Raw genomic sequence first — 23,157 nt, 5'->3', positions numbered from 1 at the left:
AGACAATTTTAAGTCCAGTAATTGTCCTTTCAATAAAATCTATAATGACCACAGATATGGGTGCATTTGAGCAAGATATATTCATCGCATGAATCTTTTCAAAGTTAAGGTCACAGATAAAGTCTTCAGATGAGAAAATACAGCCAAAGGATGAAACAGCAAGGTTTCCTACTAGGGATACCAGCATTTCTCAATAGATAATAGGGGTCAGAAGTTATAGCCATCATAAAGTAAACAATCTGTGGATGTTAAACAGCAAGTCAAAATGCAGATGCCAACAATTAATGGCAAAAGAAAAACTGAAAAGTTAAATCATGTATCTATTAGAAGGGTCTGGATTTGTTAGATGCTAAACGTGATAAATAGTGGTAAAATGAGCTCACGGACATATAAACAAGGAAAACATATATTACCCATCAACTAGAATGAAGGATGCAGATTCATAATCCGCATTACATTAAATTACAAGAAACACTTACATGAACACACCAATATCAACGAACAGGGGCTGTAGTGGAGCAGACTCTTCTAGTTGCCGCGAGACCTAATTTTTGAAGTCAATGACTCAAATGGTTGGGTCAATTTGTTCGAGCTTTCAGCTGTAGGAATTTCGACAACTGTGGTTGACAAAATTCAGAATCAACGGAGGACCAATTACTTTGCCCAATCAAATTAGGGTTTTGTGCCAAATCTTATTAACCGAAATTCAGTTAAGATCCTAGGGTTATTAATATATATGCAATAGAGAAGAGTGCAGGTCACAAAGACATACGAGGGAAAAAAACATAGAAATCGAAAATCATATGGAAGAATTTTTACCTTTTTCTCTGTAATAGTGATGGCGTAAGAGCTTTTGATTTCTGCTATATTTGAAGCAGAGATGGTGAAAAAATTGACAAACTCTTATCTGAGTTGCGTACTGCAGTGGTTTTGGATGAGCGGAAGAATTCGGTCTATGTATCTGACCTATAACAGTTTGAAGAATTCGGTCCACCAAGATACATTTGAATAGTTTTGTTTTTTCCTTTTCGGATTTTTAAAAGATAAACCCCTTCCTGCTTTTGGGGGCTTATCGATACCTTTTTACAAGGGATCGATATGTGGATTGTGCTAGGAAACTATCTTTTATGGGTTTTATTAAAACTATGTCGTTTTTATGTAAAAATTAGGAACCGTTGTGAAATTTGCAGCACAAATTGAAATTTGCTGCTTATTTACCGCACTTTATCCTTGTGCCACAGCAAAAGCGTTGCAAAAAGCCCGTTTTCTTGTAGTGTGGAAATGGTAGTGGGAAAAAAAAACTGATTCAACATGAACAATAAAAACCACTCCAGTAGGTTGCCAGTTTTCTATATTATTAAACATCATACAACCTGATAGTAGCCTGTGTGTATCCATTACATCATAATTTTGTAGATTTCAACTAAAAGTCAGCTACCAAACTGAGTAAACTTAACTATATATATATATATATATATATATATATATATATATATATACTATCAAGATGGATAACAACACTCTAGCTAACTCTCTCTAACATATTTTGGGTGTTTGTTTGAATTTTTTTTTGGGTATGATGTAGTATCTTCTATATGTTATGGTTCTAGTTGTCAATCTTAAAAAAAAAGAACTCATTTTTTTTTTGAAGTTTGTTTTCAAGAGAACACACAAAATATCACAAACATGTAGTTCAAGAAATGGATAAAGAAATGCATACTCAAGTACAGGACGATCATAGGTCATTCATGCACGCTACATTTATTAGTATAATATAATGGAGCACTGTTGAAAGGATTCCTAGGCTCACCATACAAAATAATTCTACTTCCAACATTCTTAAGGAGTAATATTCAAAAAGGTTCTTTAATCAGTAGATTTTCAAGCAAAACTTTTGCTACTCGTATACAATAGTAAGTACAAATATGACAAATTTTTTAGATGGAGTAGAATTGATATGGTTCGTGTAAATTAGCTTTCAGCACATCACTAATTTGATTGAGATGGAATATGACAATGGATTATCAAGGGATTTGAGTATCAGAATAACCTTTATTATCCTCATCAACAAGATATCATTTTTTTCTTTGAATATTGTTGTGGCTGATATGGTTTCACAGAGTTTCTTTAGCACGAATTCATGCGTCCTTTATCCTGTACATTTTTCTTAAACTTCTGGCATGTAATCAGATGTGACTCTTCCACGTATATGTTTTGGGCACGCCCAGAGAACTCGACCTGTGATGGCTCTTGTGGTTCCTAAAGTCAAGGTCGAAGCTAAAACTTCTGCTTAGGCAGAGGCGAAAAATAGAGATCTTAGAAATTCAAAATAACGAAGTACAGAAAGTATCACAAATTCTAATTCCAAATCCAAAATATGATAGCTAGCATTTTAATGCTAGGACAAGTCAAAATTTTTTTTTAAAAAAATCAAACTCTCCACCATTCTTCTCTCTACTAATGCAAGTGTTACGCAACAACAAATGTTATTTAAGAGATTAGAGGTTAGTATGTTACGTTAAGGTTATATTAAAAAAGGGCGTAAAAGATTACTATTAATTACGTTGGAGGGTAAAATAAGGAGGGATATTATTAAGTTATTCTAAATAAAACATATACTCCCTCCGTCCCACTTTGATAGTCCTGTTTTCCTTTTTCGTCTGTCCCAAATTGTAGTCTATTTTCCAATTGAATAATATTGTTGTATTTTAATTTTCCTGAAATACCCTTATTCAATGTAAGTTATTGTTACTATAAACCTACTACATTTAATGAGAGTTGATTCTTTTTTTACCATCAATTCAAGTTCTCATAAAGTTGTACTCTAATTAATGTGAGGGTATTTTAGAAAAATAGCTACCTAAATTGATTGTTCCAACAAAGTTAACTACTTTTTATTAAATTGTGTGAAAAAAGAACCAGAACTGTCAAAGTGGAACGGAGGAAGTATGAAAGTAGGATTTTCGAAAAAATTATAGGAGGTGTCCCCGTCCTTGCTTAAAGCTACCAAGCTTCAATTGGAATTGGTTTAACTTACAAATCCATCTTCGTTTAGACGATGTTTTATTAACTCTCATTTGGAACTCTTATTTGAGCTATGTTCTTAAATTTCAAGCCCAAATTCACATTAGCCTTAGTATGAACAAAGTATGGTCCATTTTTGCAGGCAAATGGGGTGGGATAGCGTACTAAATTCAGTATTTGTAACCAGCCTAAAAGGGTCCGTCCAATTTTATTCTGTTGAGAAGGTTGGTGATGTCCTTTTCACTTCTTTTAATATTTGACCTTTTAAGAAAATAAAACACCATTAATTTCTCCTCATTTTCCCCCTAAAATCCAGCCTTGCCAGGTTGCAGACAGCAGTCTCTTTCTTTTCCCACTCAAATTACTCAATTTGAAAGGGTCAAGAGAAAAGTAGTACGTAGTATATATTATTCTTCTCCATTAAAAATGGAAATAGTCAGAAAAAAGAAAATTCCCATTTCCCACTCAACCCATAATAGTAATAGAGTCAAAAAAGAAACACAAACAAAAAAGAAAAGGATATACAAAAATCAAAATCCAAGAAAAAAGGCTTTGGAGAGAGAAACCTGAACATCATACGAAATCATTCATTAATACTCCTTCCTCCAAACCCCACTACTTGAGCAGAAAAGATTTGCTTTATTAATTCAAAAATATCAAGAAATCTCATTCTTAAAGTTCTATTTGATTATTTCACCAGTAGAGTAGTCAGCGTAGTTCTGTACTAGTAGACCTGGGGTAGATTGAGGAGTAATGGCAGGGTACAGAGCTGAAGATGACTATGACTACCTGTTTAAGGTGGTTTTGATTGGAGATTCAGGTGTTGGCAAGTCCAACTTGCTTTCAAGATTCACCAGAAATGAGTTCAGCCTTGAGTCCAAGTCTACAATTGGTGTTGAGTTTGCTACCAGAAGCTTGAATGTTGATAATAAAGTCATCAAGGCTCAGATTTGGGATACTGCTGGCCAAGAAAGGTGACATTTTCCTTTCAGATTTTGATTTTTCTGATCTGGGTTTTTCTTAGATTGCTCAAATTTGTCTGCTTTTCTAGTCTTTTATGATGCTTTTCTCGAGGGAGGATATTGTTTCTAGGACAAATGCTAGTCAAGATAGGTGGATATTTGTCCAAAAGTTGCTAATTTTGGATCGTTGGTGAATTTGGGTATTCAATAGGCACAGTTTTGCCAACTTAGAGATCTGAAGAATCTCGACAATGTTGTTCTAATGTTTGATTGTGATCTGAAAATGGTGGTGATCAAGGGTAATATGCTGATATATTGCCTTTGAGATCCACTCTGCAAGTGGATTACAAGGTGTCCTTGAAAATTTTCAGTAGCATTCAATGATGGTAGATCCTGCTTTGATTTGTTTACGAGTTCATAGATCTTACTGTCCTGCTGGGTATTGGTATTGCTTGTTTTGTTACTTTGCCAATTTCATTGGGGCGAGGATTGGAAACTTAATAAGATGTGCGGAAGATTTTTTTTCTTCTCTTGGTTGCTAAGGCTACTTACAGTTAGGGGAGTGGTAATGTTGCTGAAGTTGTGCTGTGACGGGACATGCTCAGTTTGCTAATGGAGGTTTGGTTTTGTTGCGTGTTATTTAAATATATTTGAGTAATTAATGCAAAATTTAAATCAGAAACTATTGTAGTCTGTGGTATTACTGGAATGACTTTATAGGGAAAGAAGTGGAGCAGAGGACTATGCGTTAGATTCGCAAAATGACTGGAATGACTTTATAGGGAAAGCAGTAAGCGGGGCACCTATAGTATAGATTCACAAAATGAAGAGTTACTTGCAATAATGCACCGATGCTTCTAAGCTATCTGTAGTTGTAGTAGGGAATTATGCTTTTTGTTGAAGTATAACTCTCTGCATGTCCCTTTAACAGTTAAATTATGTAAACTTTTTGGCATGTTATCCTGAACTTGGGTCCATGTTAGAAATAAGAAAATATGTCGTGATATATATGTGCACATCACGAAATAATTACCTTTTGAATATAAGTTGATGTCATGTTTGTATCTCTAATGCAAATTATGGGTCTTTGTGCATCCTTTTGACTATAGGTTGATTTTACTGCTATGTGATTGTTGCAAGTGTATGGTTAGCTAAACCAATACAACGTATTGGAGAAAGATGGATGTGATGAGTGTTGGTTTTGTGATATTTCAGATGAAATGATCTGAAATAAGTGTTAACTAAAGAGGCATCTGGAATTTATATAATCTATTTTTACTTCTGTAATAGCACCACAATTAGATTCTCGTTTTGTAGTTTTGTTTTTGGTGGATTTTGGTGGAAGCATCTTTGGTAAAATCTGGTGTGCTTGGAGGCAAATTTTGATGAGGTACAGAAAGTAGGTTTTCTTTAAAATGTTTTTGTCCTTCACAAGGAGTTTAATTTGGAAATTTTAAGACAAATTGGATGGATGCAGAGAACAAGAATTCTTGATTATTCTCAAATATTGATGGTGTTGGCTAGATAAATTGAGCTGCCTAGTAATTATGCATGTAAAATCGTGAATCTCATTACTGAAATCATTTTGTACATTAAGATTTTTACATTAATTGGTGTCTTGTGTCACTTTTGAGCAACATTAGCCTTATTTCAATTGCTTTAGTAAATCTCTATCCTACTGCATGAACTTTACCAGTTCCAGTTTGATTTGAATCTACTACTGGTTCTTGTATCAGATAATATGACAAATATAATGTAAAAGCTGGTAAGCTCCATTGTACTAGAAATTTTCAAGTGACAGACTGGTGATATCCTTTTCATTTACCCAGAACAGGGAATATCTTCTCACGGTCATCGCCTTGTGTAGATTATGCATTGACAGGCTTAGTGTTCGTTGTAACAGTAATCTCATTGTGTCTCATTTTGCTTAATAATGTGATGGAAAGCACCCTTCTTTTTGTTCTTGTTCTTGTTCTTGTTGTTGTTCTTCTTCTCTCTCTCTCTCTCCCTCCCTCCTGACAAGCCTCCTATGTTGACAGATGCTAGCTTTTACTCATTCACACCTGTCACTCATCCACTAGTCTTAGCCCTATGATATTGTAGAGTGATACCCACCTCTCTGTCCAACTCGTGGCAGCACTCTGAACCCAATTATATGGCAGAACCTATATAATTTTCTCTTTCAACCTTTAAGATAAAATACGGCCCTTACCACTAGCTCAATCCACCTGATCTAGACTTCACTTAAATTTCATGAGGTGGCCCTTTAAACTTGTGATAGATTTCAAATAATCTCCAAAACTCCCATTTCATTCTCCATTTATGATGATTAATACTTGACTAGTCCCTATTAGTCAATTGCATTTATGGATCTGTGTCAGGATCAATGGGAAATGAATGTCTTAGGTTGGCCAGAGAGCACTGCTTATAGCATTGATGCTGCATAGCACGAGAGAATGAATTATTAAAAAAACTGACTCCATAATTACAAATAGCATGAGAGGAAGCTTTAGTTGAGTCGAGTTTGGTGCATTTTAACCTGCAGTTTAGGTTTTACTTTGGGATTTTGGCCAGCAGCATGGCATTCATATAGGAGAGGGAATGATGCCTGGAGGTGGCAAAGGCTACGTCATGAGAATATTTTTGGGAGAGGTAGCTGAAATGAATAGCCATTTAGGAGTTGGGCTTTTGGCGGATATTAGTGTCATAGGAATAGAGAAGGTAGGTGTTGTGATGAGGGGAAGAGAGCACCACCAAAAGTTATAGATGCACAAAAGCACAGGCAATCAGATTGTGGATGGTTGTTGGGGGAAAAAGAAAGAAGAGGAAATTAGTCTTTGAAATAGAATCAAACAGACCAAAACATCAGGTGAAAGCTAATGAAAAAGAAAAATAAGGAGTAGCATGAATTGGTTTTACCACCAATAAGAATGAAACTAGAGCGGTGAGAACAAATGCAATGATAAAATGACAGGACACGGAGATAAAATGAACAGCAGAGGTGGCCTTGTCATAAAAAAGCTTTTCAGAATTTGAAAAGAGGCATGAAAAAGCTTGTCAGAATTTGAAAAGAACCTTGTGCATGAATATCTGCATATAGAATGCAGTTATGGGGGAAGTCATGCTTCAAAAACTAAAGTGGAAGCATACTTTTCTTTGTTGGGTTGAGGCATGAAAGTACTAATCAATAACTATATCAAATGAAGTTGCCCTGGCTGTTTATTCCTTGCACAGAGATGCATGTTGCATTAGGCTTTTTCTTAGAATCTCAATGTACAAGGTGCTATCAGAATCTATCACATAAAAAAAGGAGATGCTGTTGGAAAGTAAAACTGCAGTCAAGATGAATACCTTAGTAAAAGAGCTCTTAATTAGGTAACAGGTTACGTGGCTTGCGCTCCACATTTTGCATCAAGTGCCGGGTATTTTGCTGAGAGTTGATAGTTCGAGTTTGGCTTCTCACTCTCTAGCAGTACTATGTGCTAGATGGACTGGCTTCAAGCGTGCAATTGATCCACTCTCTCTTGGCTTACTCAAGGATTGGGTTTTTAGAACAAAAGATAAAATTGTTGTTTCCTTTGGTTGGAAGTTCAGAAGGACCGGAAAAGGAAGAAGAGGAAAAAAGGAATGTAATGAGATTTCAAAGATTATTTATCTGTTCTGTACTTAGATGGTTTTCTAATAAGTAGGGTATAATTTGATACCATAGATAGCCTGAGCAGGGGCTAGTTGTGCATCATATTTGGAAAAGATGGAATTGATACTTTGTTGTAGGTTCTGCTTTATAGTCTTGAACTGATTCATTCTTCTTGTCCCTGTAAGATGGATTGGAACATGCATTTAAAGTAGTCTAGATGCTGCCAACCCACTACACCAAGCGACTCTAACTTTAATTTTCTCTCTTACTGTAAATGTAGCCAAACTTGGTTTTCTTTTAATTTTTTTTCTTTCAAAGCTCCTAAGTAAGGAATGGGAAAAAAATGCAAAATTATCTTCCCAGATATATGGATGCCATATTTTGGTGGAGAATTTTCTGTTTTTCGAGAATATTCATTTTACACATATTTTAATTATTTGTTTATCTCACATACACCACATATCCCTGAATGTGCTCTTGTAATTTTTCCCTAAAAACTCTTCCCAAATTTGCAATCCAAACAACCTTCTCTTTTTGTCCATTGCTCTCCTTCATAGGAGACTTAGAAAATAATTGGCTTTTGGTTGGTTTATCAATTAGGATTTCATTGTTACCTCATATAAATATTGTTTTTTCTTACATTTTTTTTGTGGCTAACAGATTTGTGGAAGATGAATGTTGAAGGAGTAGAAAATTTTCCTATTTTGGAGAAAGCCCTAGAGAATCCTGATGCATACATTTGAAATTGATTTAGGCTGCAAAGTTTTGTACTTTATGAATTAAGATTCACTGTAAACCTTCAATTAGTACCTTTACGATGTCATGGAGGATTTTTTTTTTTTTTTTTTTTTTTTTTGCATGCTAGAAGTTTTGGTGGATGAGTTAAAAAAAATTAAAAAACACAAAATTGTAAAAAAAAAAAAAAAAAAAAAAAAAAGCTTTGGTGTACAACAGTGAAAAAGGACTATTTACTGGAGCGAGCAATGAGAACAAACACAGCGAGTGGGCAAAAGAAAAAGATATGGTGGTTCTTTGTTTATTTTGGAAGGACAAATCTAATAGGAATTATCATGGTTTGGTATCTTTAGATACTTAAAATTAAATTGACAACGATGGATGGAGAACTTGAGAATGATATTCCTTGTTAAATTAAATTGACTGTATCCTCAGAGGTACTCCTGCATGGTAATGCGAAAAGTACAGAGACACAAGTATTGAAATACTGCACTTAAAGAAATAAAATGCTGGTCTGCAAGATGGATACATAGACAATAGAGTTGGACTCAACATAGTAAGATATATTTGTGATCGTACCAGAAGAGTTAACTGATGAATTTTATGCATTAAGTTGATGTACTGGTAATTTAAGAGAACCCATCAAGGCATTTTTGCCTTTATTGCATATCTGATAGTGATCACCTTAAGAAAAGGTGAGAGACTACATGTGCAGGAAATTCAACTGAAGTAAATGATTGATGTAGGTGTAGACTGCTGTTAATAGAGTAAGGGGCAATTCATGGATGAGAGCAGAGGTACTGCTGAATAAATAGAACAATGCAAGGTCAGTCTTGTAGTCAAGCCTAACTAATTACAAGAGAACCCTGAAGAGTTCTATTAATTTGTGTAAAAATGTGTATGGCTCCTTTGCCTATGGTGCTGAAATGTTCATATTCTCTGCTGCATCATGTAACCTTGCATGTAATCTGCCTTGAATGTCAAAATGTTAATGATGCTTTGCTTAATCTTAGCCTACTACAAAATTGTGCTAATACAAAGTAACGATGCTTTACCACAGTCCTAGCATTGTCTTGTGCTTGTTTATACCACAATATCGGGTTAAAGGGCTAAAATATTTGAATTCTGTGGGAACAAAACTAATCATAACATGGATAATTCATCCATTCATTATTTTTGTGTTGTAGCAATTTCATCAGTGAACTGACTATTGTACATCACCTGAAATTTGAAAAGCATTGATTGTCATTTTGGTGTAAGTTGTTTTGTTGCGTTGGGAAACCATTAAATATTCTTGTATTTGAAATGCTTGCCCTTTTTAATTGTGACAGTTGGGATGTATCTGCTTCATGGTGACTTTTACTGCAAATTTTTTGGCCTCTTCAGCTTATAGATGCTATTGGGGTCTGCCAAATCTTCTTCCACCAACAAAATTCTTTATAACTGTGGCTATAATTTTGATTTCTTGTGATCTCTTTGGATCTCTAGGTATCGGGCCATCACCAGCGCCTATTACCGCGGTGCTGTTGGTGCCTTGCTTGTGTATGATGTGACACGGCATTCTACTTTTGAGAATGTAGAAAGGTGGTTGAGGGAACTGAGAGATCACACAGATCCCAATATTGTTGTCATGCTTGTTGGCAACAAGTCCGATCTCCGACACCTTGTGGCAGTCTCAACTGAGGATGGAAAGTCTTTTGCAGAAAGGGAATCACTTTATTTCATGGAAACTTCTGCACTTGAAGCTACCAATGTGGATAGTGCATTTGCAGAGGTCCTTACGCAGATTTACCATATAGTGAGCAAGAAGGCCATGGAGGCTGGTGAAAATGGAGCTAATGGAACAGTTCCATCAAAGGGAGAGAAAATCGATGTCGGTAAGGATGTATCCGCCATGAAGAAAGGTGGCTGCTGTTCAACATAGTTTTTAACCAAGTTGATATGCAGCATTCTGAGGTGTTTATTTAAATTGCTGGATGTATGTCTACACTGAGATTGTAGCTAAAGTTTCTAAATTAAGCGCCTACATAGACGTGGAAATTGTCTATCTGTTATTATTTTTGTTCTAAATATTTGAGCAGGACTGCTGTTGCATCTAGCGAGCAGGACTGCTGTTGCATCTAGCAGAATTTGGTTAGAAATGAAATGTTGGTCCTGTTGTTTTCATTTATTCATTGATGGTGTACTCTTTTAGGACCATACTACTTCACTTGTCGATTGTACTAATCTCCAAATTATCTTGAGCAAGTAAACTTCAATAATGACTTATCTCATGCTGGCACTTTGGGTTGGACTGAAAATTTGTGGGCGTCCAATTGAAGATTATTTCAGAAAGCTTTTTTTGGGTATTATTCACCATGGTACTTCTTTTGTTGAATGTACCTGAGCTAAAAAAAGATGGCAAGAAATCGTGTTAGGGGAATATTATGATTAATTACTGTATCCAAACGCAACACTCTCACAGACTACTTACCAAAAAAACAAAAGAAAACTCACAGAGAGCAGATCAGGCCTTGTTTGGAATGCTTTTTCTTTCAAAAATTTTTAACATTTTTTGTAAACATATTTTTCAATTACATTTTATTTCACATACATTAAAGTGCTATAGTATATTTTTATACAAAAACTTTAAAAAAATAGCAATCCAAGTGGGCTAGTCTAGGTGAGACGAGCAAGGTGATTATATTAATGGGATAATTTCAAAAACCTCCGCTGAGGTTTCTGACAATCTCAAGGACCTCCCCTAAAGTTTCGAAAATCCCTTATACCTCCCCTAAAACTAAGTAGATAGTATTAGATTCAACCCAATTGAGGTGGACAATGAATACAAAATGTGTATCAGGCAAGAGAAAATAAAGAAATTCCACCTCTGCCCTTAAGATTGTCATTAGTGAGGATGTTTATGTTGAAAATTTCAATGGAATCTTGTTCCTTTGAAATTTCAGGGGGTGTATGTGAAATTGATGGAAAAAGGTAAGGATGTATTGCAAGAAATTGTCTTCTGCTTCATGCCAACGGCTCTCAAAGTAATTGTTTGTAACGGTAAAAAGAAACAACAGTGTTGCTTTGGAGCTCTATATAATTGCCTACTAGAGTTGCAAGAGAAAGCATTGGATGTTGTTGGATTGTGGCTGAGGTTTCTGCAAAAGTGCTCATACAACTATAAGCTGAACTACCTACAAACAGATACACATGGCTTCTTCAAGTCTGTAGATTCATCATGGAATTCTCCAACTTCATTTTCAATAAGAAATAGATATTGCCATTGTCATCGGAAAGCAAGCATTAAGATTTCTGAGAGCTGGAGGAATCCAAACAAGCTCTATTTCTGCTGCTCAAATTGCAAATTCTTTCAGTGGTTCGAAGGGCCTGAAGAAGGTGAAGTGATCAGCCAAAGAACAGATCAACGTTCAAGCATGCAAAAGGAGGATTAGATACAGTTTGCCAAAGTAGAGTAGTCGAACTCCATTGTGAAATGGCTGCTTATAATGAACCTGTTATTCATAGGTATTTACATTTTGCTGTTGATATTGTTTCAGTGGTTCCAAGGGTCTAAAGATGGTGAAGTGAGCAAGCAAAGAGTAGAAAGACATTCAATCATGCAAAGGGGTGATCAAGTGCAGAATTTGAATGCTGTCCAGTTCAACTCCGTAGTGAAATTGATGCTTATAATGAACCTTGTATTTTTAGCTGTCTATGTTGTTATATTGATTGTAAAAGAAATCAAATGAGTATTGGTTTATAATAGTAAAGAACCAGATTCATTATCATGTGCTTCCAGTTTTGCTTATTGAATACCACATGACAGATTACACAAAAACACAATGTACAAGTAATAGTGCAAATGAAACTTCAGTTTCTGTTGAGAAGCATTTCATACTACTTAGTTGTAGCGATACAAAAGGTTTGAGTGGGGTGGAATTTATATGTACAACAGCCAAATATTTCCACTCATGCATCCAAGTTGATACAAAAAGATAACTTCTCCAAAACATTAGATATTCATGATAAAAACATCATATATTCTCCAAAACAAAAAGATAAATTTCTCCAATGTCGACTACTAATGATCAGATATTCATGTCCTTTGATATCCAAATAACAAAAGACTCTTAATCAGATTCTAATAAAAGGTGAAGCTGCTACTGACATTGTAAGAATCATGAGAAACTGAAACATTGATGTTGACATCAGTTTGTATTTGGGCACTTCCACTGGGATGTAGTGCAGCAGTATGCATTACTGCAATTGGTTGAGGTGTTGCTGTTGAAGTTTTCCTTTTGGGGTTATATGCAGCTGATGGAGCAGATTTGTTGGAAGGGCATCCTCTCTGAAATTTTGGTCGAAGCATGTATTAATATACAGGCATGTAAATAAGCATTAAAAGTGCAGCTATGATGTAAAAGGGATTAAGGAACAAATATCTTTCTCTTAATAGTATTGGTTGTTGTTTGCAAATTCAAGTAAGCATTCATTAATGGTGATTGAGTTGATGGACTTGGGTTGTTGCCTTGACTAGAAACCACAATAGGCACATTGCCATCAGCATGATCCTGCACAAATCACCTATGCATTAGCTCATCAGACATTGTCATCATACGAAAAGAATTGTATGTGAATCTAAAAGAATTGTAACCCATAGAATAGATCTTGAAAGCCTTGTATTTGCAATTCCCCTTCCTGGCTTTCCTCTAGCAAAATGAGTAACCTGACATGAAAATTGATAACAAATTACAAGCTCGCTTAGTAATTTCAATGCTGTCAATTAAATCACTAGACTGAACCTTGTTTGTGCCACAGGTACTTGTACTCTTTTGTCTCACAGGTGCTCTTGGACATGTTTTAGTATTATGTCCAGTAGTTTTGCAGTTGCCACATCTCATAGTGGTTGACCTATTTGTTTGAGATTGGCTTGGTTCATCAGGTCCTCTCCTTCTATTAACCCTTGGACAACCTGGAGCTCTTTTCAATGGTGGTGGAAGGACAGTTTTTGGTATGACATCAATTAATGGAAGCCATCTCTTCTCGTGAGGAATTGGATATATCATGCCACTGTATGTCTTGAGATACATTTCTGTTGAGAAGCAAAGATCACAGTATGTCTCCAATTTCTATTTTCTGTATATAATTTCAAGTGCAGCATGCTTGCATGGGAGTCCAGACAATTGGAAAGCTCCACAGTCACATGTCTTCTGGTTCAAACTCACTATAAATGCTCTATCACCATCAGTAACTTCAAACAAATCCTTACTGGCCATCTGCAATGAACATCTCCTAGAATGTATTGAAATTTCCTTGAGCTTTTCTATGATGTTTTTTGGGATAGTAGACATCCATGTGCAAGCCTTCTGATACCTTTTGTGTAATTTTTTCATAAATTTTTTTCTTAGATCTTCAACAAGTGTCAATATTGGTTGGCCCCTTAAGTCTCCAATCCAAGCATTGAAGGATTCCATGAAGTTGTTTGTGACATGGTCACATTTCATTTCTGTTGAGAATGCATATCTAGCCCAAGTAGAAACTAGAATCTTAGATAAGTACCTCCATGCTTCTATATTTATGTCCTTGATTCTTTGCATTGCTTCATTAAATCCAATTGCATCATAACTCTTAGCAGCTTGCCAAAAGAAACTAGTCAGTAACATTCTAGGAAACTGAGACATGAAATTACTGCAAATATGTCTGCAACAGTATCTTCCAATTGTAGATGGCAGCAACTTTTCATATGCAAAATTCAACCCCTACATGAAAATCAAAAAGCAGTCAGTAGTTTTTACCATATCTACACAGCAGGTTATCCAAATTTTATCAAGTTCAGTGTTTAATAATACCTTTTGTCTATCACTCATGACAGTTAAGAGAGAATTGTTGTGGAATGGTCCAAAGAATTCTTTAAAGAAATGAAAGAACCAACTCTAAGTCTCTCTGTTTTCTACCTCAACAATAGCAAATGCAATGGAAAATATGCTATTATTAGCATCCAATGCAACAGCAGCCAGCAATACTCCACCAAAACTACCTTTCAAATGACATCCATCAAATCCAACAAAGGATCTACAACCAGCTAAAAATCCATTTTTCTGTCCTTTAAAGCTGATAAAAAGTTTCAGGAACATTGGTTCAACTAGTAGATTTGGTTTGTCCTAATGAATCTTACAAACATTACTAGGATTATGTTGCCTTAGAAGCACATCATATTTTGGCAGTTTACTATATGATTATGAATGTGTGTCTTCAATCTCTTCTCTTGCCTTTTGTTTGGCTTTGTACACTTGCTGTTTGCTAGGATGCACACCATATTTTAGCATCTCAACTTCAATGCCCTTTCTTGACAAGTGCGGATGGGTTCTCATCATAGTTAGCAGTTTCTTGGCCATCCAGTCAGAGGTGGCCTTACGATTTTTGTTATCCATCACACGTGTGTTCAGGTGTGTATGTCTTAATCATAAATGTTACTGAATTAGCTACAGGGGACACATGAATTCTCCATGTACATCCAGCAACATCACAGATTGCAATACACCTGGTTTTCTCATTCTTCAACCTTTTGATGGGAAATTTTTTTGGATCACATAATCCTTCAGTGCTGCTCTAAAGGTATCAACATTAGTGAATAGTTATCCCTTCTTGAATTCTATCTCCTCCCTTGGATTGTAAGTCCACATCTTGTTTCTTAGTACTTCTCTTAAAGGGTCAATTTCTTGCTCAGATTCAGAATCTGGTATAATTTCACCAGTTTCATTATCATAAAAGTTTTGAAAATCTTCATCACTGCTAGAAATCTCAAACAGAACCATTAACTCATCACCTATATCATCTTCATTGTCATCATCAAATCCTTGCTTCCATGATTCATCAGAGCTAGATTCACCCCCATATCCCTCATCCTGACTGTCAATGACATGAACATTTTGCGCATCATCAGCCAAGGCAGAATGTTTGTTCTGAATTTCTATGTGCTCATGCTCACAGCAGTCAATCTTCTTTCTGTTCAACAACATGGCAGGTTGTTCAGCTGGGATAATGTCCTTGTTGAACATCTCTATATTTATGACTGGTTGTCCTTCATACACACTAAACATATCATGGACAGTTTCATCATCATTCACATCAATATATGCTTCTGTTCTAGGTATTGCACATCTCTTATGTACAAGAAGATTAATATTTCCAGACATTTCATATAATGCTTTCTCGGCAACATCATTTCAGCAGATTAATGAAAGAGTAATTTTGAGGATTTATATTGGAAATTCGAACTTTTGTCCCTCTACAACGGAGTACAATGTCATGTACATCACCAGTCACCATCCTACAAGATCAGATATCACTATTTGTGAACTTCAATGAATACAAACATATAATACTATGTCAAAATAACTCCTCTGACCTCATGCAAATCACTTTGTATGATTCATATAAACAGCACCATTACATATGCATGAATACACATTCTAGTTTATAACTATTATAACCAGAAATAATGAAAACATTGTCAGGTGATCATATTAATAACACAAGCAGACATGCAGAGCTACTGTAGGAAAATAAGAAGACATGCTCAATTTCCTCACGGTCAGTAACCTCTTCATCAGCCATAAGTTATGTAGTATCTAACCTTGCTTTGCTTCAGATACTCTCAGAACAGCAATACTTCACCCTTTGCAGCAATACTTCACCTCAATTTCTTGAACTCAATTTCTTCAACTCTCCCACTTCTCCTGGAACTCTCAAATGCTCTTCTCATTCTCAGTATGGCTCATGAAGGTCTATTCCTCACCAAAATTAACGATCAGTCAGCTCTCATTGTCACATCAACAACCAAATGGGCGCCCTATTTTTGGCGTCTTTTCTCTTAACTAAAATTAGCAATTCATTTTGCATCCAAATTCTAGTTAAGTTAGTTAATCCTATGTATTACTCATTTCACTAATTAATTCATGTTATTATCAGAATATATTACTTCAATAGCAGGGATATTTCTGTCAATTTAACGTCTATGACGTCATTTTGGGGCCCAATAATCTGACAGGGGAGGTATAAGGGATTTTCAGAACTTCAAGGGAGGTCCTTGAGACTGTCAAAAATCTTTGGGGAGGTTTCTGAAATTATCCCTATATTAAAAGGTTATCTGACAAGTTTTTTTTTGGGTATAAATCACGGGTAACGCATTTGTTTTATGGTCCAACAAGATTACAGCTAAACTATTAACTCATCATATCAGTACATTGGTCAAACTCACATTTACATGTCACTGTAAATAAAGCTCTACATCAGCAAAAATATGCTTCCTTTTCTCTGTTTTCCCTTGAGAACTGGTATAGAATCTTTGAAACTATTTGAAATAAGGTTATGAGCATCCTTGTTTAAAGTTTGATATTGACATAAGGATACCAAATTTCGTGGGTTTAATAGTAGCAACATGTTAAAGGGACAAAATGGTTGCCTTATTAACTTGCACCTATATAAATAATTCATCTACTTGAACGTAATAATTCACCAAACTCTTTAGTTTTTCTTCTTCATTCTTGGGTGGTGAAGACACTAATACGTTCATTCATGGAATTAGATGATTATGAAACGGGGAAAGCAAATGCTTCTTTCATCATTCTGAATCTAATTTACCTAACAGCAGCCAGATCTAGTTGAACATAACAAAAGATTCGTTTAGTACAAGCTCTGAAGTTTCTATCTATTTATAAACTAGTGCCATTCAAGTTTTGAAGGCATTGAAAATGAATTTGAAAGCATACCAGTAATAACCTATCAGTCTAAGCCGGCTAAATTCAGTGGGTTGTATCCAACTCTTGAAATTCTATTTATCAGGACAAGGAATTCCCTTTTCTCAAAAGAAAAAAAAAGGACAAGGAATTCCCTTGTGTATTCTGGCGTAAATCAAAGAGTGCATTCAACAAATTTTCATTCTTACCATCAACCATAAGAAAAAGAGTAGGAAACACAAGAAGAAAGAAAAGATATATTTCACATGCATTAAAAGATTGAAGACAAAAACCGAGATAGAAATGAAGAGATCTAAAATATTTTGCTCAGTATGCTAAGCCATATCGTCTTTCATTTCATAATTGGAGACGCTTTTAGCAAATTTACACACCCTCTTCTTTGTGAGGTATTTAAGAAGTAGCAAAGTATGCTTCGAAGGAGAGTTAAACTAGAGACCTTACAATTACATGGTTAATGTCTATGCCAGTTGAGAAATATCCTACGATTCAGTAATACGAATTTAAGCAATAGTTATCAATTTCTCATTTCAAAACCCTCTTACCAAATGGCACCTCACATCACCCTTACGATGTATTACCATCATACTAAGAAAGCTTAGAAAATTCTTGTGATTTGTTTGATTCCTATGTTGTGTTTTGAACTGCCAAATTTCTTATTGAAGTATTGATTTGCAGAATTGACAAGGCTAAATGAGAAGTTTGGTGAGAAAATTTCGACTTGATTGGAGGATAAGACAGTATCTCAAAACTGCTATAACTTTAAAGGATAATTAAACTGCAACTTTTTACAAGCAAATAATCAGATGATACGAACATCAGATCTGCTTAATTATTATACTAATCCATCCTTAACTCACAAAGAACCCATTTACCATTAGTTTAATTCATTCGATGCTCTAATGGATAAGGGTTAACAAGAGTTGTTAGTGATTAGTAGCAGCCAATGACGTTGGTATAGATTCGAATGTGACGCTATGAAATGCACGTGTGACATGTGGGGACAACAACACATCAAGCAAAAGTTTCACAAATTAATATGAAAATTATTTAGTACTAAAATAATATGAAGGTTGTCTTCCTCAATTACTATCTTCTTCTCCTATTAAAATAATAAAATAGGGTAAATTTATTTCTTAATTGTGATAGGGTTTAATTTCACTTTGCAACCTTGACTTTCCCCAAATTGCACTTCTTTACCCTAAAACTTATTTTTCGCACTTTACTAACTTAAACATCTATTTTTTTCGCAATCCATTACTCCTAAGTTTCAAAAAATTATAGAAGAATTCATCTGTCCATGATTCATAAAGGGATCAACTAAACTCCTATGCCGCCAATTTTGTCCTTAAGATGCCTTTTTTATTAAAAAGTTTGTGATAATGTGCGTTTTTTTCCCTTCCACACAAAGCTAATAAATGCATTATTTTTGGATAGAAGAGAGAGAGAGAGAGAGAGGACTTCAAAAAATTTATAATAACAAAAAGAATCAAGCCTTTTGTTAGCTTTGGATAGGAAGAATCACGCCTTTCCAAATATTGTTTGGAGAACAACTAAGAGCGTATGTTGAAAGGGCCTTTTTACAAATAATTGGTTGGAAAATATCTACTTCAATTTGCCGAATTTTTGTTAGTCGTAGGGTATGCCGAATAATTAGAAGTTGAAGGTAGAAAATTATGAATTAATAGTTCAGGGTACAAAGTGCAATTTGATACTATTCGAGAGGTGCAAAGTGAGGTAACCCTGATAATTAACCCTTAATCAATGTGGGGTTAGCTAGATAAGCTTGGCGATTTGAAAGAAATCATGTGCAACCGCCTTATTTTAAGGACTGCTTATGTAATAATTACCAAAATGATTGGTGCTCACCTTCACCAATTGAATCCAGCCATCATTGCTTTAAAGTCAATTTTCCTGTTCATTTGACTTTAGTGAACAGTCAGCCAATCAGTTGCTAGTCACATCTCTAGATTAAGTGATGAGAAAGTTGTTTGCCCAACTTGCCAGCTTTTAAAAGAAGTTGTATTAGGGCTGAGGATTGCTTTGATGGGGACTGAGGATGTGCATTACTGAATGGAAAGGAAAAAAGGGAACAATTACTTTTGGTCTTGGATCTGGTTTGTCTCTTTGTTATTTTCCAATAGAGTTGGTTGAGGTCCTCAGCCTGCGGATCAAAATTCTCCTTTGCCATAACTTTTCTTGTCCTTTCCAAGAAAGAGAAAAGCGGTGGATCTAAGAGGGTTAAAGATAATAAATCAATGATCTATCAGGAGAACAAAAAAAGGTTTGTTTGGATCCAAAGTTATTTGGAAATATTTTTTAGTCTCATTTATCGTAATATTTTTTTTTTAATATAATGTATCTGAGATAAAACGATGTTTAAAAAGCGTAATGTGTTTACCAGAGATCACAATCTTCTCCTTGAACTCAAGCATGAGTTAGATCTTTTGTACAGTAAATTGCATCGGTATTTCAAGAAAAATGCTATAATATACAGTTTTGAACAACCGCCAACTTTTTGTTGGCTATTGTATTTTCTTCATAGATATATCCGTACCTTATATTGAATTTTTTTTGATTCACCAACCAAATTGGTTATTTGTGTTCCTCCCAAAAAACCAAAATAAACAATTAAACACCTGGTGTAATTACATGCTTAGCTAATATTCTTTAGGTATCTAAGCATGCAGTAATTTTTCCAAATGTTGGCAAAATTGGCTGCTGATGGTTTCCATGAAATGGAACCTCGGCTCTGATCTCACAAAAAAAAAATAAGGGAAGAAGGAAAATAGGCACTCGGTATTATTAGCTGCAAGAATTTATGTTCTGTGTTGCTTTCTTGTGGTCAGTCAATCAGGCTCTGTAGTTTCCACACAAGAAATATCTAAGAGAAAGTCAGGCACGAGGGCTGACCGTTCGCTATCTAGAAGTAATGTGTTGCTTTAAGGAATTGAACTAGTCATCATCCGGGGATGATATTCCAGAGTCAAGCAAGACAAAAAAAATTACAGAATTAATTATCAGTAATACCTTTATTTGAACCAATGTTTTCAAATCTAAAAGCAAAAGGAGAAAAAAAAATGTTTTCAAATCTTCCATGAATCTTCATTCAAGTTTCACCAATATATTATCGAAGTATTTAAAAAAAAAAAAAAAAAAGCATGCGTGATAAAAAAAAGTAATAAAATTTTACCCAAAATTTTAATAAATATTTCTACTGAAGTACAAGCAATAAGCAGCCTATAGTTTTGTATACCCGTGTAGAAATTTATGTCTGCCCATTGGAGGTTTCAATTGTTCATGTGAAAATAAAATAATTACTTCAAAATCGTGGATCAAAACTAAGTGGGAGAAAGGGGGGGGGGGGGGGGGGGGGGGGGGAAATCTCATAACATCTAATCTATACTAACTAATTGAAGAGAAGACTTGTGAAGTTCATCAAATTACAATGCCAAGAAGATCTCTTTCAATTTGTGCTTAAAGTACAAAAGAAAAAGGCCAAGAAAGTTAGCCGTTGGATAAGGATAGGATCATCCATGCGTGAAGCTAATTACAATGAGAAGTTAAAGCAGAGTTTCCTAGTGGACATTTTTTTATTCTCACTATCTTCCTACACTTAAACCTAGGAAAAATAGAAAAAAAAAAAAAACTAAATGCAACAAAAAAAAATTTAAAAGTCTATCTCTTTTTTATTTTTTTCAATTTTCTTTGTTCCTCGAGGTCTAGGGCATCTTATGGAGCACGATACCCAAATTTCTATTCAATTATATAGTAATTCGAATAATGTTGCTGATTGGAACTAAAAAACAAGTATAGGGTGTCTCAATTAATTGTTGATCTCATCACCCTGTGGTCCCACACCAAGGTGTCAAGCCGTGCCGCCGGCGTTCCTCCTCCCTCTCCATCATTCCCCGGTGGAAAACCGTCGAACATTCCGGCAATTCACCAAGATCGGCAAAAAATGATTCATCATCATCTCTCATTGTGAAAGCCATTGCCAAGTCCGCATCAGTCACCCTGGCCTCAGTCAAAATTGGAGACTCTAGCATGGTGCAAGACGTAGTAGACTCAAATTCTGAGAACCAACCATAGTCACTTGCACTAGAAATTAAGGGCACAAATTTTTCATCCGAATTCAGCTCGGCTTGGCTAGCAAATTTTGCAGGCTTCTCCTCTTCTTCCCCCTCCTCTTCATCTGAATTTGCAGAATTTGTACTCTCACCCTTTGTAGATGTTGTTTTTGTTGCCTTGTTAATCGACGGAGAACTATTCTGATTTTGGTTGTGATGATTTTGATTTCTAGGAGTCGGCCATGGGTGGTTATGCTCACAAGAGTACGTGACAACGAGCATATTAGGATCAACTCGACTCCTTTCGACTTGTTTTCTAGCCGGGCACCCCTTCGAACTGCTACATCTATAGTATCCCCTGCAAGAATCAGCGAATAAATCGGAACTTCAGTTAAGTTCATGAATTCATTTCAAAGCATGCTTAAGATAATGTAAGGAAATTAATTTGCCAGATTCAAGAATTAATTTATGTTGTAAGCGGATACCTAGGATAAGGGGAGCCTTTGATGGGCTTCTGGCCGTACTTCCTCCAAGCCCAAGAATCGGACGGCGGAACACCCATTTCACCCTTGAGCCTTGACCCCTCAGGATCTTTGATTGGCACGGACACCACTCTTTTCTGTATGGATCGCCTGCTACTGTAACAAGTCCCAACAACGTATTAAAACTGTGCATGCACAGCATAAATTTTTTTTTTTTTTTGAAAAAAAATGCAAAAAAGAGGGAAAAAATGGAAAAGAGATTCATAATCAACCAGGACAAGAAACAAGAACAGAGGGAAAAATTGTTACAAAATACAAACCTTTTCTTAGGGGATGAAGTACAAGTCATCTTGCTGTCGTTAAGCATGCAAAAACGTGGAGAATCTCCACTATTTTCAGGTGAATTTTCTGAATCTTCTTGCTCATTGATTAAAGGGCTGTTCGCAAATCTAGTTTCCATCCCACCAGCGACTTGAAATCTTCTACAACCTGGGAAGTTGATAATTGTAAAATGATGGTTTTCTTAACAAAGAAATAAAGAGAGAAGTGGAGCAACTGGTTGTACACACAGTGAAAGAGAGGAGCAGGGGGTGGGAGAGGGAAGGAAGAGGGAGAGATTGATGAGAACAAGAAATAGGGAAAAGTGGGGAAAGATTAGTTGGGGTTTTAATATTGGGTCCTAATGTTGACAGATGGGGAATGATACAGTTGTTTATAAGAGGACGTGCAAGCAAATGTGAAAATAATCCAAAGTCTAATTATTAATTTATGAGCGTGAAAGCAACTGCTGATGGTTATTTGTGTACTGTGATATAGTATTATGTCTGTGATTAATGGGGGGCCTAGTTTTGGATCATATTGGGACCCCCTTTGGTTCCTACTCCTAGTATAGTGGTAATATATAATTAGAAACTATTTTTCCCAATCCTTCCATGTACTTTCTTCTTCTTCTTCTTCTTCTTTTTTTTTTAAATAAAAAAACTTCTTAACTTTGTTGGGAAGGTTTTGTGGTATTCATTGCTTCCATGTAGTTGAAAAATTTTATATAGCCGGCAAATAATTAAAGCCTTAAATAATAGCGATGCATCTCAACGGGCGGTAAACTGGTATTTATTGTGAGTTGCAAATTAAGTAACTTGTGATTAGGATAGGATTTCCAATAAAATTTTAACTGTTCTAATAATTTGGTTCATTGAATAAGATAAGGTTAAGCAAACATACACAAAGATGTACACCTTTTGTGGTGATTATATGAATTCCTCATGAAGTAAACAATCACTAAAAACATCTTGAAGAGAATTAACGTTCATCAATTAAGTGTTTAAACTTTTCATTCGGTTTATTCGTCCTTTCAGGCCATCTATTTCGATCAAATTCATCTCGTTCTGCGTAAGCACGTTAAGACCATGTGAGTTGGTAATTAATTGATTTTTATTTTCCTTGGAATAAGTAACTTAATTATTAAGTTGATGCAAAGGCATTTGACAAAAATGTTAAGGAATTTTTTTA

At 35.4% G+C, this 23,157-nt stretch overlaps 2 protein-coding genes across 2 annotated transcripts; one reads left to right on the top strand and one right to left on the bottom strand.

Moving 5' to 3' along the window:
- The first annotated feature begins 3,578 nt into the window (after positions 1 to 3,578).
- On the top strand, positions 3,579 to 10,532 carry LOC140035059 (ras-related protein RABA1c). Its single transcript, XM_072074497.1, has 2 exons — positions 3,579 to 3,998; positions 9,847 to 10,532. The coding sequence occupies exons 1-2, from the start codon at positions 3,778 to 3,780 to the stop codon at positions 10,280 to 10,282; spliced, it is 657 nt and encodes a 218-aa protein (XP_071930598.1). The 5' UTR covers positions 3,579 to 3,777; the 3' UTR covers positions 10,283 to 10,532.
- Positions 10,533 to 20,530: 9,998 nt separating this feature from the next.
- LOC140035058 (probable WRKY transcription factor 65) lies at positions 20,531 to 22,287 on the bottom strand. Its single transcript, XM_072074495.1, has 3 exons — positions 21,969 to 22,287; positions 21,652 to 21,804; positions 20,531 to 21,524 (listed from the first exon to the last, which is right to left on the bottom strand). Exons 1-3 carry the CDS (start codon positions 22,106 to 22,108, stop codon positions 20,939 to 20,941), a joined length of 879 nt encoding a protein of 292 aa, XP_071930596.1. The 5' UTR covers positions 22,109 to 22,287; the 3' UTR covers positions 20,531 to 20,938.
- Between the last annotated feature and the right edge of the window lie 870 nt (positions 22,288 to 23,157).

This window comes from Coffea arabica, chromosome 2c (genome assembly GCF_036785885.1).
Source record: "Coffea arabica cultivar ET-39 chromosome 2c, Coffea Arabica ET-39 HiFi, whole genome shotgun sequence".
Classification (NCBI taxonomy): Eukaryota; Viridiplantae; Streptophyta; class Magnoliopsida; order Gentianales; family Rubiaceae; genus Coffea; species Coffea arabica.
This window is presented reverse-complemented; position numbering and strand designations above follow the sequence as displayed.

Excerpts from the sequence above, each read along its gene's own strand:
- LOC140035058 (XM_072074495.1), bottom strand. The coding sequence starts at position 22,108 with ATGGAAACTAGATTTGCGAACAGCCCTTTAATCAATGAGCAAGAAGAT. Across the intron at positions 21,805-21,968 it reads ACTTCATCCCCTAAGAAAAG|TAGCAGGCGATCCATACAGA; the intron begins GTTTGTATTTTG and ends GACTTGTTACAG. Across the intron at positions 21,525-21,651 it reads AAAGGCTCCCCTTATCCTAG|GGGATACTATAGATGTAGCA; the intron begins GTATCCGCTTAC and ends TGATTCTTGCAG.
- LOC140035059 (XM_072074497.1), top strand. The coding sequence starts at position 3,778 with ATGGCAGGGTACAGAGCTGAAGATGACTATGACTACCTGTTTAAGGTG. Across the intron at positions 3,999-9,846 it reads GATACTGCTGGCCAAGAAAG|GTATCGGGCCATCACCAGCG; the intron begins GTGACATTTTCC and ends TTGGATCTCTAG.